Raw genomic sequence first — 17445 nt, forward strand, 5'->3', positions numbered from 1 at the left:
CTTCTGCATGACTTACATTTCTCTCTATGCCACCACACACCCTCAGTGTTTAAAAACACAGTTGATAGAAAGTATTCAGTAGGAGTCCTCAGATGGTCACAGGATTTCTTTCCTGATTGAGAAGGCACGTGTGGATCTTCACAGACTCATGATCACTGTCAAGGCCGTGTAACACTGGCAAAGGAAAGAACACCCTGTAGGGAAGCTGGGCTGATTCTAGAACAAACACTGGACGTTGCTTTAAATAAACTATTGCTATCAGTGCCTTCATTATTTGGTCAGTTCTTTGCTCGTGTAAAAGGATGTCTAAGGAGAAAATGATGTCCCAGGTATGAATCAGACTGAACTTTGTGCTTGTTAAGGTTCCATGAACACAGTCATTTGGCATCGTGCTGATAACATTTCTTCTGTGAGATGGGCTCTGGGAGATTTGAATCTGTTTTTGGCCTCCTTTGGATACCCAGAAAATCCATTTGATCCAGTGTGTGCATGATAAAAATCCTTGAAAGGTTGCTGTTGGTGGTTGTCACTCTCCATTAAGCTGACATTAACAGGAAACCTGAAAACGGAAAATGACAGGGGTGTTGGGTTTTGCAGCTGTGTTCCTTTTGTTTCAGGCAGGCTATGGGAAGGGTACTGTGCTGATGGTTATGTGGTTTATATCTTCACATTTTATCCCCACAAGTTAAGTTTGGCAAAGGACCTGGGTGACTGGAGTCACTGTCCCAATTGCCAGCTCTGTGAGTGTGGTCGTTTGGAAGGTCAAGGTTGTGATTTGGCTGCCACTCAAAGCACCAGTGCCCTGACCTAAATGAGCATCTTAATTTTAATTTCACTTTTGTGAACATATAAAAAGTAAGGAAAGCTTCTCAGTAATTCTAGCTGTTCAGATTTGGGTAACTTCTCACTGATTCAGACTTCCCAGGGGCGTGGTGGGTGATTGTCAATGCCATCGACCCTGGTCTGGACACTGGTCTGTATGGTCTGTCATGGATGTGGATGGATCTCATTGGGTTCACTCAATAAAAGGAGTAGCCAGGCAGCCACAGGCCCAGCCAGGAAGGAAGGAAGAACAGATTTTAGAATAATCCAGAAGAGGATGAGGGTCCTAAGGCTGGTTGGCTGGTGGGATGCAGAACCTGGAGAAATTCCTCTAGACAGTGACAGCCCAGCTTGGCCTTGATAGAGGCTGACTGTATTTGGTTTACCTTACTTTCTTTTATGTATTTATGCACATGTCTTTAATTTCCCATTCCTGGGGTTATATCACGCATGCTGCTGTTATCATGGACACTTCTCCTACCCCTTCCCCACTCGTGTTCCTCAGAGGTAGCTCTTCTTGGTGGTAAATCCACTCAAGCAGGAAGGAAGCACAGATGGGGGTTCAGGAGGGCTGTCTGAGCCAGAGGAGCCACTGACTCTGGACTAGGAGTCGGGAGATTTAGGTTTAGTTTTTGCTTTTGCTACTACTGTGTGAGCTTGGACAAATACTTTTTATTTTAATAAAAATGGATTTCAAGTATTTGTAGATTCTTATATAGTTGTACAATATAATAGAAAGAGATCCCTTGTACCTTTCACCCAGTTTCCCCAATGGTGACATTTTGCAGAACAATAGTACAGTATCATAATTGGACACAATCCACTGATCTTATACAGGTTTACCCAGTTTTCTTGTATTCATGTGTATGCGTTTGTGTGATTAGTTCTTCACAGTTTTATCACATCCTACCCCAACGATGTCACTGATGACCAATCAGGGGCGCCCTTGCTGGCCAGGTTCCAGGTAGAATTTTGGGGTGTCACTGGGTGTCTTGTGGCCTGAGGTTCCATAGTGACTGGGCAGTCTCAGACTTTTGTGAGCATTATATACATAGTAATCTAAGTGAACATATATAGTTTATTCTCTGCTTAAATATTCTATTTTAATTTGAAAATCTATGCAGCTTTGCAATAAAGACTTATAATTTGCATAAAAAAATCAGGCATGTCCATGTGGGTCTATTTCTGGGTTCTCTGTTCTGTTCCGTTGACCTCTGTATCTATGCCTCCTATTTTAAGCTTTTTAAAATGCGATTGCCTTTCTGGAAAATGGAGTCGGTAGTACCTGTGCTCCTGCTCCCAGGTTGTTAAGAGAAGCAACTGTGACTGTGTTAAGGTACATGCTCCTATTGGGAGGAACCAGTTTCACTCATTCCCTTTAAATTCTTTCAGCATCTCTGGTTGGCACCGTTCAACTTTCCTGTTCCTATGCTGGGAACCACGATGAGTCACTGCTCAGTTATGGACATGGGAAATGTCCACTTTATGGCATCTTTGCAGTGACATGAGAATCCCAGCCCAACTTCAACTTCTATCTGCAGTCCTTTTGCGGGCTCTCTGGATTCCTCCCACCATCCCAGTTGTTGTTGGTTCAGAAATACAAGCTGCCCGGCCGGGCGTGGCTCAGCAGTTGAGCATCAACCTAAGATCCAGGCGATCAGGGTTCGATTCCCGGTCAGGGCACATGCCCGGGTTGCGGGCTCGATCAATGACTCTCTCATCATTGATATTTCTATCTCTCTCTCTCTCCCTCTCCTTTCCTCTCTCTGAAATCAATAAAGATATATTTAAAAAAAAGAAAAAAAAAGAAAAAGAAATACAAGCTTATTTTAATATGCGAAGTATAACAAAATTATAAAGGAGAGCTAATGTCCCTGAATCACTTGGTAAATGGAAATAGTGCAAGATTAGGCCATTTGGAATTATCCAGGCCATTCTGAATTCTAAAGGCTACACGACCAACCCTTTGCTCATATTTTATCTTTCCCCAGAGAGACTAGTGCAGGCCTGGCAGGTTCTGAATACTTGCACAATCCCTTATGCCTAATTAAATAGCACAGTTTAAGTGTATTGAGTTCACTACCCCATTTTTGAGGAGAGAACATTCTAGAACCCCTATCTCTAAAGCCTCAGGCCCAAAGTGACACCTCGGGGAGGAATTTTGTGGTAGGTGTATGGTGAGCAAGGAGTTAGATGGAGGATTAGAAAGCGAAATCTAGACTCAGAAAATATATAGTCAAAGACAGCAAGCAGACCTACTGAGGACAATATCTCAGGCTGACAATATTAAGCCAAAAAGAGCTGCCTGGGAAACAGCCTCAAAAGAACAGGGGGAGCAGAGGCATGAAGGTTAAGCCAGGACTGGCCTGTCAGCACTGATGGATAGATGGGGAGAAAGTCACAGGGGGCAGGACCAGCCAGGCTGCATGCAGTCAAGGGTCCATCCAGGAAGGTCCAGGGAAAGACTTTTAATTTATGTTATTGTCAAACCTCATTTCACTGGAATGTTTTGGAATGTGGAATTTCTGGCTAATTAAAATGTTAAAGTTTATTTAGAAAAGCCTTACTCTGATAACTCCACTTGTTGAAATGTCAATGCCTTAATAAGCATGCTTTAGTGATCATGGAAGTGATTCCTGATTGAGCCTCTTAGGGACCTAAGGTCGCCGTGGGGCTTACTAATGTAGCGATAGCAAGTGCAGAAGATTGGGTGGATCCGTATTCACTTCAACACCCACCATCTATCATGGAAGTTACTTTTTTAAAAAAAATTATTATTTTTTTAGTTTATCTTTATTGTTGACAGTGTTACAGATTCCCCCATTTTCCCCACCTTGCCCCCTTATTTTTTAATTGTGGTCAAATCTATATAACATAAAATGTATCATTTTTACTATTATAAATGTATATTTCAGTGACCTTAAAACATTCACATGGTTGTGCAACCATCCCCTCTATCTGTCAGTCTAAAGACCTTGAGCCATCTTCCCAAACTGAACTCTGTACCTTAAACAATAACTCCTCAGAGTGTCCCTCCCTGCCAGCCCTTGCCAACCAGCATCCTATTATCTGTCTCTATGAATTTGACTGCTCTAGGTACCTCATGTAAGTGGAACCATAACATCCTCAAGTTCCATTCATGTTGTAGCATGTGCCAGAATGCCCCCCTTTTCAGGGCTGAATAACATTCCATTGTATGCATAGACAGTATTTTGTTTACATAGTCATCTGTCGATAGGAAGTTACTTTTTTAAAAAGCAATTTCAGTGTCAGAATTGATTGATCTCTTTCTCTCTCCTAAAAAAAAAGTATGGAAAAACAACAGGTATAAATTCCTTGCTCTTAAGTGCCGTTTCCTGGTCACTTTGCTCTAGTGGGTGAGAAACTAAGGTATTTTATAAGCAAGGGCAGGGAAGAGGCAGCCAAGCTGGTTAAAGTCATGGCTCTCCACCATCAGTGGAATTCACTGAAGATGAGAGGAACTAGGATTTTGACCTTTAATGAACGTCGTATTTTTAGTCACAAATACGATTGAGAAAAATGAAATAACACTTATTGTGCCTCGGGTATGTGACAGTCATCTTGCTTGACCGTGATCCCACATTCTGATTTACTCCTTTCTCATAGCAGTTCTGCGAGTCCAACTGTAGACAAGACGGAGAATAAGTAGGAGACCTGGCCTGATATCCAGGTGCCTTGAGCTCTAAACACGTTCCATGCAATAAAAATATACCGTGAGCCACAAACGCCAGTCACCTATATAATTCTCTGTTTTCTAGCAGCCGAGAGAAAATGAAAATGGAGTAGGTGAAATTAACTTTAATAATTTCCTTAGCCCAAGATATCTGGAATCTTATTATTTCAACATGTAATCCATGTAAATCGTTAATGTGATAGTTTACATATTTTTTTATACCAGTTCTTAAAATCCAAGGCGTATTTTTACATTTACAGCAGGATTCAGTTTTGACTTGGCACATTTCAAGGGCCCGATCGCCACCTGTGGTGGGGGCCATGTATGGTCCTGTGCTTCTGTGGACGATGGTGTTCTTTCCGTTGCTGCAGGAAGTGTGTTTATCTGGCTAAGTTCAGTGTCTCCCTTGGTACTTCATGTCTCTCCAATTCCTTAATGGAAATGCTGGCGCATATTTTCAAAGCTCTTTACTAGCCTCATGCCTTCACAGAAGAATGGCTGGCTTATTATTTGGAATAGTTCCTTTTTTTGCCTCCTTGATTTTGCATTTCCCCCCAGGTTAACTTCTGTACCTTTGGAGAACCAGATAATGAATGAACAGAAACATTGAGCAGATTTCTATTTCTCAATAATTAGGTAGGAAATTATGTTGCTGTGCTGTTTCCAGGGGAGCATTTAACATAGTTGGGAAAATAGCCTTTGGTGCCTTGGTTAAAAGGACAGACATTAATGAGAGAATTAGAGAAGAAATGCAGAAAAATACTGCTATTAAATTATAAAATTGATCAAAGTAAGATTCTTCATATTTTTAAACTTTATTTTTCTAGCTATAAAAGTAATATAGAAAATATAATAAAGTAGATAAAAGAGAAAATTGCCCACAATTTCACTTTCTCCAATGAACTACTAAGAAGTTTCAGAGCTGAAGTGGGAAGGCCTGGTTAATTTGTGGGGTCCCTTCTCCCTCAGAGGCAGGACAGTGCCTTACTCCACAATAGTGTTTCCTTTAGAAACAAGACTTGCCTGATATGTGTTCATGTGTGTTGTTAGCATTCTGCTTTGGGGTGTGGGAGTTGGAGGTGGTAAAGGTGCCGAGAAAAGTACAGAGGTTGGGAAAGAAGAACAAATAACTATCTAAGTCAAGGTGATGGCTCACTGAGCCTGCTGTTGGACGGTATGTACCTTGAATGAATAAAGGGCACCCACAAGGAAAGTTGGGAAAGGATGAGTTCAGTATTTGTGGGATTCAGATCTTCCATCAGAAGCAGACCCTGGCCATCAGTTTGTGGTCTTGGGTGCCTTGGATTGTGACCCTGGCCCTGCATAGTTAGGCTCTAGTTCTCTCTGTGAATGACTTTCTCTTGCCCCAAGACACTTCTGCAAGAACTTTCCAAATAATTGCTCCTCTTCTGGTCATTGACACCTCTAGCATTTGAAATCCTCACTCTCCTTCCCATAGGTAACCCCCCCACAGACTCGGCAGGAGAGACAAGGTCAGAGGCTGCCTGCCACTGACATGGTCCTTCCACAGTGTCCACCCCTCAGTCTGGCCCATCCTGTGTGAGGAAGGTCCAGGGTGCCTTTGGAACTTGTCACAGGCCTGTGAAGGGCCCACTGTCTTGTCACCCTTGATATTGCCTTTGTCTTCAGACATCTATTTAAGACTAGCTCAGCATTTACACATTAGGGAGTCCTGTGGAGCCCAAAGGAGCCCTTTGGGTGATTAGTGTACTTCCAGCTTCTAGGGTGCTCATCTCTGTCACTGTCTCAAAGGCAAGCCCAAAGGGCTCATGCCTTTGGTTCATAACAAGAATAATACCATTCTGACCTTTACAAGAAAAAAGCAAACTGCAGAATCTCCCTTTTTGGCATTTGTCTCAAGAGCAAAGTGATCCCTGACTGCAGCTGATACAGTGCCCCTCAGATAATTTATATCTCCTGAGTCCCTCTGCCCTGATGTACTTTGTCAGGCCTGTGATGTTGCAGAGGACCTAAGAAAAAAAGATGTGTTCAGTATCTTTGGACTATTTTAGAAAACAGATTCTTAGAACACATTGGGAAACTATATACTCTGTAGCATTTCCTACAAGTAAATATACTATTTTGTAAGTATAGTGAGGCTGAATTTTACCCTGAAAAGTGACACAAAAATACTGTAAACTTGAGACCTTGCAGAAGCCCATATCCCCACCCCAGTGTGTAAAACTTAAACATTCTGGATAAAGAGCTTTTACAAAATATTTATTTTCTTTAAGTGCAGATAGTGGAGTGGGTAGGAACATGAACAAAGTTCTCAGAGGCAAAAAAGGAAGAAGAAGAAATAAAGGGAGGGAGGGGGAAGGGGCAGGGAGGGGAAAAGTATAGGAATGCAGACACTAGAGGTTGCCCAGCTGCTGAAGACGGTGGCTTCTCCGGAGCTTAGAGCTCTGGGTTTTGGGGGGACTGAGGACAAGTTTCTGAGGTCATAGAAAGTGCAAAGCTGAAAGCAGTCACCTACATAAAGCTGAAACTCTGAAAAAGTTCCATTTTTAGTGCAAAGGTATACTAGAAACAAAATAAAACCAACAAACAAAGAAATCCCGCGGAGGAATATGTACCTGTTTTAGCCTAGGTTCTGGGTGGAGGAGGGCCATGTGTGCTAGGAGCAAAACAGAACATTTTAAAACTGGTATGAATGTAAATACTGTATTTATAATAAATTGGCATGCAAGAAGTTATATTTGTATGAAATGAAGCATTAAGTAGAGGGAAGGAACTGTAAAATACGGCAATGTGTATGTATGTATATAATATATTCGTTGGTATGTAAATATGACCATATATAAATGTGATCTCTCTCACTTTCTTTGAAAATTAAGCCTCATTAAGGTAGAGTGGTTCTGCTACTTTCAGCTCAAACATGGGCAGATGGCTTCTCCAGGTCTCTGTGGTGTACTTTTCTGATTAGTGCCCTCAAAGACTTCTTTACTCTTGACGTCCAGCTTGACTCTTGCAGTCTTGCCAATTAACATTTATTACTCAGGATGTTTATTTTCTGAGAGACTCTGGGGAAAGAGCTAGGACCTATTTTTGCCCTGGAATCAAGTTGGTGAAGTGAAATATCGTGCAGTTGTGTGTGGTGTGGGGCGTAGCAGCAGCACAAGTAGCTGAAAGCTAGATTCCTTACCAGCAGATATACTGAGCTTTTGATGCCAGTGGGGAGAGTGTTAATAAATCAGCAACACAGTAGGTACCGCTCAGAATTTTCTTGCTGTGCTTCAAAGTGCCTGTGAATTGAGGTTCCCAAGCATGAGTCGTGTTTCCTTCCTCTCTCCATGAAAGTTGTTACCTTTAGATCTCTCCAGAAGACCAGACTGACCAGGCCTAAAGCAAATTTAGTCTGCCAATTAAGGCTCAAACATTACAGGCCAGGCAGGAGTCCTGCTTCTCCGTGGGAAATCTGGGTATGAGGCAGTAGAAGTGAATCTAGGTGAGGCGAAAGTTGAGTCAGGGTAGGAGGCAGAGCCTTGAGTAATGAGTTCCCTAAGAAAAGGTAGCTTCATTGTTCATGCTACAGGCCACTAGATGCTCAAAAAGACCCCTTCACGTACAGGAAACTTTGTAATTTCAGAGTCTTCCACTCTCTGTGTTCACTTTCCTTGCCCCTGGTACCACTCAAGCCTCCTCCATGCAGCTTTCTCCAGGCATGGTCCACGCCTGCTTGCAGATGAGCCCGCTCTGAGAGAGAGGGAGCAATTAAAGGCTCTGCTGCCTGAGAGAGCTCTCAGTGAAAGAGGGCTTTGTGAAGTGCTGCCTCAAGCATTTGTGGAAGGAAAACATAATTATTTGTATTTCTCAGGGATCTCTAGGACTAACAGGGATCTCAGCTCTGTTAGTGCATGGGGCATCCTGGACGGATATCCGCACTTCCTTAGCTTCAGGTCCAGGAAAGTCGATCCTGTGTCAGGACTGGAAATTGTCCTCACTTCAACTGCCCTTTTGGCTGGATTTCTCCCCTTAGAACAAATACTTCACAGTCTCAGTGTGGAGAATTCTCTAATTGAAACAAGTCACCTCATGGGGAAAAGTAGACAGTTTTTGCAGTTCTTATTATGATTCATAAATTGATTACAGTTCATCTTTTTCTTTTTTTAAAAGATTTTTTTTAAATGGATTTTTAGAGAGGAAGGGAGAGGGAGGGAGAGAGAGAGAGAAACATTGACATGAGAGCAAAACATCCATCAGCTCCTGCACTGGGGGGCTGGCCCAGCCTGTAGGGCTGAGTAAGAGGAGCAGGCCTGTTTACCGTGGGCCTTGTGAGGGTACTCTCGTGAAGAAGCTAATCTGCTGGTCACCCAAGTACATAAGCTCTGGAGAGCTGTGAGCATCCTTGAAATTTGGAGGAGATCCGCCTCCACAGGGCAAGGACAGAAGGGGATTGAGAGAAGACTATCATGCCTAACCCGAGTTGATAGGATTCCTGCACTTGGCCCAGTCTGCTAACAACCCCTCCAGAAACACAGGCCCCATGTGGGCTCAGGTGTGGCTTGCTCCCTGGCTTGCATGGAAAGATTTGGAAACGGATTGTTGTTTGAAAACGTTCCCATGATCTTCAAAGATGGATGAGAGGGTGAGAGACTGGGGGACACCTACGGGGTGCAGAATTAGAAACCAGCAATAAAATTTCTGGACATTTCTTAGGGAAATCATACTCAGCCATGCAAGGTAAGTGAGAAGGAGAATAGAAAGCTGATCTTCCGCAGATGAAGGGTTAACCATCTCCCTATTTATAAGCCTTTGCAGAACTTTCCTCCAATGCTTACACAATCCTAGATTATTTTTCAAAAGTCTTCTATCAAAATATGGCTTTATTATTTTCAAGTAAAATTCACAATAATAGGATTTGAATTGACTTAGACCTATGATTATGTCTCATTTTTTTGTAACTTTTACTCAGTGTGTGCTATTTCACATGGACAGTGAAATTGAGGAACCAGGAATGGTTATGCAGTAAATTAGTGTAATTAACTCAACAACCCAAAGAGCGCTGTGGGAGAGGGCAGGACGTGGTTTCAGTCGTCTGCAGGAGGGGCCTGGATTTAGACAGCTTCAAAGAGCAGGAACAGACTAATGAGTGAAAATGACAGTGGAGGGGTTTCAGCCCAGTGCAGGAGGGAACTGCCAAATAGAACAAGATGCCCATGAGGTGGTGAGTGCCCCACCACAGGAAGTATTCAAGCTGAGGCTGGGTGGCCATCACTAGAGATTAGGAGGAGATGTGAGGTTTGCTACCCTGCTCCCAGGCTCTGCCCCTGCCAGGGGTCCAGGGTGCCTACGGGGGCGCGGAGGTGAGGCGTGGGGTCTACAAGGTGTGTGGCTGATAGGAATCTCCAAGGACTGAGATTCTGCTTCCCCATCAGCCCAGGCTTCTTTCCTTATTTACTCTCCTGGTAAATTTCTCTTTCGTCAACTTCCTAAGCCAGCAATTTTCAACTTTTTTTCATCTCATGGCATACATAAACTAATTACTAGAATTCTGCGGCATGCCAAAAAATATATTTTTTGCCGAGCTGACAAAAAACATAGGTATAATTTTGATTCATTTACACCGGATGGCTATTGTTGTGTAAAAAGCACTGTCCTAAGCCCTGCGAGCTCACTGAAACCTCCTAGACCTGACCACCACTTGAGCTAAGTAAGCTTCCTGACGGTTCAAGCAGCACTTCATTCCCTTTGGTGTTAAACAGACCTTTCAGCTTTCAAGGAGGTGCTGCCTGGTTATAGTATCCTGGGATTTTGAGAATGATTCGTTTCCTTCATGATTCTATAGCTTCTCCTAGGTTTTGCTTTCTAAACGACGATCCTCATTTATTAAATCTTGTTCATACTAAAGCCTGTTAGCCACCCTGGAAATTTCCCTGACCTCCACTAGATCTTTTCCAGCTCTCTATGCCTTTTGAAGTAGGATGCCCTGAACCACATGCAGCTTTTCCAGCTTACCTGTTCTCCAGCTTTATGCGAGTTTACTCCATGGGAGACAGTGTGGCGTATATGAAAATGCACGATTTTAAGGGCATAGAAAATCCTAGCTCTTACCCTGACTTTTTGTAACCAGCCACTTTGAACATCAGTTTCGCCACCTGTAAAATGGAGACAGCGATGTGTACCTCAGACATTCGTGAGGATATCAACTGGGCATTTTAAAGCCGAGTACACTGCCTTGCACACAGTAGGTACTGAATAATTTAGAGGAGGGAGAGAAAGACGAAGCTCCCAGTCTTGATGAGGAGCTTAATAGTGAGGAAACCTTTTAATGAAACAGGTAACGGTTATTTCAAAGAAGCGCTTTTCAACCTCCCTGTAAGATTCAGATGTCGGCTATCTTGGCCATACTCACTTAAATTGGCCCCTTCCTCCATTTCAGTGATGTATACAAGGGCATTGCGGTCGCACGTTATCGATCACAAATTCAATGCACGGCCTTGCATCTTTACTAACATAACTGATTCACACTTGAGAGAGATACGGAACGAACCGACCGCCCTCTGTTTACTGCGCAGACGGCCCTGGCGCCTCCCAGAGGCTGGAGCTGCAGCGGGAGAAGTGGGAGCGGGGCGCCTGGCCCAGCAGGAGGCTGTCCCGGCGCTCCATCAGCAAGGAGAGGTGGGTGGAGACGCTGGTGGTGGCCGACACCAAGATGGTGCAGTATCATGGGAACGACAACGTGGAGTCCTATATCCTCACCATCATGAACATGGTAAGTCAGACTCCGGGGGGCACGGCCAGCTAGTGAACATGTCATCGGGAGCCTGTTCGCTGACCAGGTGACGGATGGAAATTCAGGACGTATCAGGCTTTCCCTTCAAAGTGCGTGTCCTGGGAAAATGTATAACTTATCAGTCACATTTTCTGCTAGATGTTTACCAAGCGACTCAGTCCTTTCCGTATGAAAGGACTTACATCAGTGCCCAAATGACTAAACGGAGGCACAAAGACTGGGACGTGATTCCCTCGAGGTGGGCAGAGCTAGAATCGGAGCAGAGTGAGTGATCCCGAACTTCAAGCTTCCCCCTCGTATTGTTGATGTTTTCCGCCTCCCCAGAGAGCGTAGTCCTGTGGAGATGGGAAAGATGTTTGCCTGGGTCACTGGTAATAAGAGAGGAAGACCCTGGGCCAGGGCCAGGGCCAAAGAGAAGAAAGGTGCCAACCCCCCGAGCGCACAGCCAGCTGATGGGTAACCTTGGAAAGGCCTTTAAGTATCAATGTGGGTTGGGCTGGGCGCCTCCCTCACCCTCCTTTGCATTCCAGCAAAACTTCTTGACCTAGGAGATTAGATTTGCGTTGAGTACACCCCAGTGCTGTTCCCCGCACCCTGGCATTTGTCTGTTGTCAACTGCTGTGGGCTGATGGTGTCTGCTTCTGACTCTAGGTCACTGGCCTGTTCCATAACCCGAGCATCGGCAACGCAATCCACATCGTCGTGGTTCGGCTCGTCCTGCTTGAAGAGGAAGAGGTGAGGGGCAGTTTCCCTCCACTCCTCTCACCTACACTTCCTACTCCCCGCCTCCTTTCTTCAGGAAAGTTCTTAATGGACAAGAAAGAGGGTACCAGAAAGGTACCAGAAAGGCCAGGTTTCTTAGCTTGTCCTGCAGAGGTTTCAGCTCTTTCTGGCCCTTCCTTGGGTCGCCCTTTGCCTTGCTTCCCGCTCTCACTCACTGAACTTGGGACAGGTGGGTGCTGGACTCCTCTGTGCCCCCGCGTCTTCGCTTTATAGAATGGGGGTGATAGCCCTACTTCTGGTCACTGCGGTGAGAATGAAACGTGTTAATCCATGTCACAGCACGGTATCCGGCTTGCAGAAATCACTCGATAAATGGCACTTGTTAGTATCATTTTTATTATTCTTATCATCAGCATCCCCATCGTTTAGGTCCCCCAACAACCCTGTAAACTCGTTACTATTATTAGCTTAGTTCACAGATGGGGAAACTGTGCCAAGGGCGAAAGGGTAAGGTAGGGTCATAAGAGGCTGGAGGCTTCTTTTAAGAACAGTATAGAGACAGTACTGGGACGGGGGCGAGTGAACTGGGATCTAAAGCCAGGTGGGCCCCATGTCACTGTGCCATCCAGGGCTGTGACCCAAGGCTGTCAAGCTGGCTTGAAGGAGCAGCAGTAGGGCTGACAGGCAGGAAGGAAATGAATGTTATCATAGAGAATATCCCTCTTGTTCTCAAAGTGATTTAGTGTTGGGTCCACTTTTGTGAGTCTCTGGAGTTAAAAAGCCTGCAGACCTTAGAAATCCAGGCTATTTCCCCAGCCCCAGGGTAGTGTGTGGGTCTGTAATAGCCTGTATTTCAGGATAAATACCAACAATATTAGCAAAGAATTTGTAGACTTGTTATTTTTTTAAAATCAAGTATCTTTTCCTCTGATAGTCTAATGAGTTATTTCTTAAGCACATGGGAAGTTTTCAGATTAAACTTTTTACTGCTTTTCTTTTCTCTGCCCATTGTCTCTCTCCCAGGAACCTAATTCTGGCTAGGAGCATGTTCAGATTATGTACTGAATCAAAAGCTGCCATCAGGACTTCTCAAAGAAATAAATACAAGATTTTTTTCATTATAGAGAGAGCTTAAAAGGAGCAGAACAATTTATAATAAAAGCCATATACTTGCAAAATCATTTTCTATCTCCCATTTGGGCCTGTTCCCGTGAGCTGTTGTTGATTTCCTCTGGGTCATCTCCTTGCCCTGTAAGGTCACCTACCCCAATGAATAGGAAAGGGAAGTGGGCAGTGAATTGGACTCACTTGAGAAAATGAGGTGAGAAAAACAATGATGCGAGAACAAAAAGGGAAATCTATTTTTGTTTAAAAGGAAATGGGGGGAAATTAGTGTGGATGGGGGTTTGTTTGGACAAGCTCAAATAATTATGAGGTTGCTTTATGGAAACTGTTTGTCGCAAGTCTCTGCATGTTCACTGAGAGCCAGCATAATCCTCTGACGTGTTTCTACATCTTGCACATGCTTAGGGCTGCGCGGTAGTGAGGCACAGCTAATTACTCTTCCCAGGGCGCCTGCGACCAAGTGCATTCAAGAAACTAAATGAGTAAGTGTTCCTTGGACTTAACCTCTTAGGAGATTTAGAGATTTAGAGGCTGAGGAGATTGAAAAAAAAATGTGCACAATTAAAACCTCCTGGAAGGGTCATGACACTTAGTAGAAAAGCAGTAAGGCATCCTTGAGACCATGTCACTGAGCTTGCGTCGAATGCCCCATATTGTAGAGGAAAATTCTACACGGGCAGGTTACCCAGCTGCAAGTGATCAACTACCCAGCTATTTGTGCAGTTGCTTTGTTTGTAAGAGGAGCCAACAAAAGCAATAGGAGAAATCATGGATGCTGAATAGGTTAAAGGGGAGAAGAGAGAAGAGAAAGACATTCTAGGTGGAGGGAGCAGCTCAAGGAAAGCAAGGTAAAAACTAGCATGGTGAATGGGAATGTGGTGCTAGGGGCAATAATAATATAAGCAGTTTGAATGTTGCTAAAGTATAAACTGTGAGGTTACAAAAGAAGGGAGAGCTTCCTGGAGGCTAGACTTTGAAGGGTCTTGAACCCCGGGTCATGATATAGGTGGACTTTGGTTTTGACTACGTTGACCTGGCAACAGCAAGGGGGTTGGGATAAAAAAGAAAACAAAGAAGAAAGAAGGAGAACAGTTAAGAGATGCTACAAGCGTAAATCCAAGCATAAAATGATGAGGGTTGAGCTAGGGCAGTGGGGAGTAAAGATGGAGAGGAGGTAAAATGAGCAGCCCATGATGGATTGGGAGGCAGGATATGAGGGAAGAAGAGGCCAATAGGTGGACACTGGTGTTTTTAGACTGGGCAGTTGGGTTGATGGTAGTTCCTGTAACTAAGCCAGAGGATACAAGAAGAACAGGTTAACAATTGGGGGAAGATTTCAGGGATGCTGAGATGGGGCTACCTGGGGTGCCATCCAGAAGGAGGCGTCCATCAAGAGATTTGGATACAGGAATTTGAACTCTAGGGGAGATTTGGAGTGAGAGATGGATTTGAGAGTCAACAGCATATAGGTGATTTACTAAAATAGGACTGTGACTGAGAATGAACTAAGCAAGGAGCCAACAGAAGGGCAGAAGAGGGTCCTGAGAAGTAATCAGAGAGTAAGGAGGTTGGAGAGTTGGAGATCTCAGAAGTAGAGGGTCTCTGCCTGTGTTTGTCTCCTCGTTGGCAAATTGCTAAAGCTTTTCAGTTACTCAAAGCAAAAATAATTTAAAGAAGTCTTCAATAGTTTGGAAACCACTAGTCCTAGACTCGTAGCTGGAAACCTGGCCTCTAAGCCCTGCTCTGCCAAAACCTGCTGTGTGACTAGGTGAAGGTACTGCCCCTCTCTGGCCTGGATTTTCTCATCATTTAAATGACAGGATTGGAGGCATAGTTCCTAAGGTCCGTCAGGGAAATGGGTTCTTCCTAATGCTGGGAAAACTAGAAGCAGAGTTTATGCTGCAACATCTGGAAAATGATTGTTTTCTCATGATGATGATATGTCCTTGCTGACGCTGAATTTGGCTCAGGAACAAGGGGGAGTGGATGCTAGCATCTTATATCTCCCTTCTGCCTACCAACCTGACCCTGGGAAAGCACTAATCTCTTTTCCATCTCTGTAATTTTGTCATTTCAAGAATGTCATAAAATGGAACAGTATAGTATGCAACCTCTTGAGATTAAATTTTTTCATTCAGCATAACTCCCTTGAGATCCATCTAAATTATGTGTATCTAGTATATTAATATTCACTGTTCCTTAAACAGACACACATGGTTTGTATGTAGGGTCTTCCAAAATCATGAGTCCAGCCAACGTATTGTAGTGAGGCCGGCCGGTCACTCGTTAGAACCACAGCTTCGCCTAAGAGCCCCTATATCTGACCTGAGTGACCTTCACTAGTTCTTTACTTCTCTGAGGTTTAATTCCCTCTTATTATATAATGAACCTAGCAATGCTTTCTTTCTTTACAAATGATGCTGAGAAGATGCAATTAAATGAGAAAATATAAGTGAAAATCGCTGGTGTACCTAGTAAATGATTAAGAAATGTTCCCTTCCTTCCTTTTCTCTTTTCCTCCCTCCCTCCCTTTAATTTCCTTGTCTTCTCTTTTCTTTTCTTTTCTTTCTTTCCCTTCCTCCCTTTCCCCTTACATTCCTGCTGCATGCCACCTGGCCAGTGCTTTATGGTGGGTGTGGGTCATTCACCCCGGTAGGGTTGCTGTTCTAACTACAGCTTGACTACTTGTGCCCAGCCGGTTCCCCAGAACTCCTCCTCATTCTCCATGGTACATCATTTTGCTGGCTGGTGTCACGATGAGGATTTTTAAATAATAAAGCCTGTTTCTTCTATTTAAATTCATTATACTAATCAGTTTGGTGAGTTTTCATGAGTGACGAGCCATCTTTCTGTGTTTTCATGAAAGGAAGGCGGCCTGTGGTGCTTAATTAGCATGGGTGGCAGGACCTGGGAGTATATCTAACAGGCAACTGAAAGGAAGAAGCTTTTTGCTGCAAATCTATTCATTTTGCATTGGAAATAAGAATGCCTCTTAGGAATTGTATTGACTTCGGCAGAGAGTCACTGGAAATAGAACTTCAAACAGCTGCTGGTCTTTGCTAATATAGTTTTGGTTACTTGTGCCAGTGATCATTCTGTCCTACAGTTCTCCCCTCCATGTTCTTTTAGTGGAAGTCATGAGAGTCATAGTGTTTAGAGTAGGGGGGTAGCCCAGAGAAGTCACTTGGCTTCTGCCAAATTCTGCCAGATCTCTGCGGCACCCACCTAGAGCTCATCTCACTTGGCTGCTTTTGGGGACTAACATGATGGGCCCCAACCACAGTGAACTCACCCATTCCAATCCGTTCCTCTTCTTTCTCCAGCAAGGATTGAAAATAGTTCACCATGCAGAGAAGACACTGTCCAGCTTCTGTAAGTGGCAGAAAAGCATCAATCCCAAGAGTGACCTCAACCCTGCCCATCATGACGTGGCCGTCCTTCTCACCAGGTACCCCAGAGACCACGGGGATCCAGGGGCTGCAAGGCAGGGAGGGCTGGCAGGTGGGAGGGGTGCCAGGTATTCAAACGCATGAAATTCTCCTACTCTTTGCTGCTCTTGGTCATTTTTAAAGGTAGCTTCTATGACCTTAAACAACTCCTGACTCCCATACCAGTGAGGGGGCAGTTAGCAAACTTGCTAAATGTGACAAAGTCTCTGTTAATAAACCGTGTCTGCTGGCGAAATGCTGGCCTCTTTCCTAGCCCAGTGATGATTTCCTCTTTAAAACTGGCTCCTCTCTGTGGCTTTGTAAATAATCAGGAAGCTTGTTTGCAGATCCTTAGTTGCATGTTCATCCCCTCTCATATGCAGTATTATTAAGGTAGCCGAGCTGGAGAGAAAATTGATTTGATCTCTGGATGGGTTTATCAGACCAATTGTCTTTTTCATGAGTGAGAAAAGGTTCTCATACGAGTTTTGAGCACAGACCTCAGAAAAAACAAAAAAATTATTTCACATTTGAAAAACCTCAGTGACTGCTTGTTGTCTCCCTTTCTGGTTTAAAAGTTCAAATTAACCAATTTTCAACCAAATCCTTCTCTTTTTGAGCAAAAATATAATTTGTCTTCCTGAGATCAAGAGCAAAAGCAGCTAAAAATAAAACATCTACCATAATTCTCACATTCCTTAGATGTTAATTAGATTCAGTTATCAAGAGGTGAAATCAGAATAATCTTAAGAAATTCAAAATTGCTCCCTGTATTCATATGGACATTTTAAAAAATTATTTTAAATTAATGATGCTTTACAGACCATATTGAATGTGAATTAATACCCAGCTTTTTCCAGGAGGGTTTTGTGGGTATTTTTTTGGCACTCTGCATG

The 17445-nt window shown here is 43.8% G+C and overlaps 1 protein-coding gene across 2 annotated transcripts in view; it reads left to right on the forward strand.

The window, feature by feature from the left end:
- Positions 1–17445, forward strand: part of ADAMTS12 (ADAM metallopeptidase with thrombospondin type 1 motif 12) — a 175861-nt gene that overhangs the window by 95619 nt on the left and 62797 nt on the right. For both annotated transcript variants that reach the window (XM_016224373.2, XM_087815315.1), the window contains exons 4-6: positions 11056–11252; positions 11925–12008; positions 16445–16569. In XM_016224373.2, coding sequence (XP_016079859.2) covers positions 11056–11252; positions 11925–12008; positions 16445–16569 — 406 coding nt within the window. The remainder of the gene's footprint in view (positions 1–11055; positions 11253–11924; positions 12009–16444; positions 16570–17445) is intronic.

This window comes from Miniopterus natalensis, chromosome 3 (genome assembly GCF_054644295.1).
Source record: "Miniopterus natalensis isolate mMinNat1 chromosome 3, mMinNat1.hap1, whole genome shotgun sequence".
Taxonomy (NCBI): Eukaryota; Metazoa; Chordata; class Mammalia; order Chiroptera; family Miniopteridae; genus Miniopterus; species Miniopterus natalensis.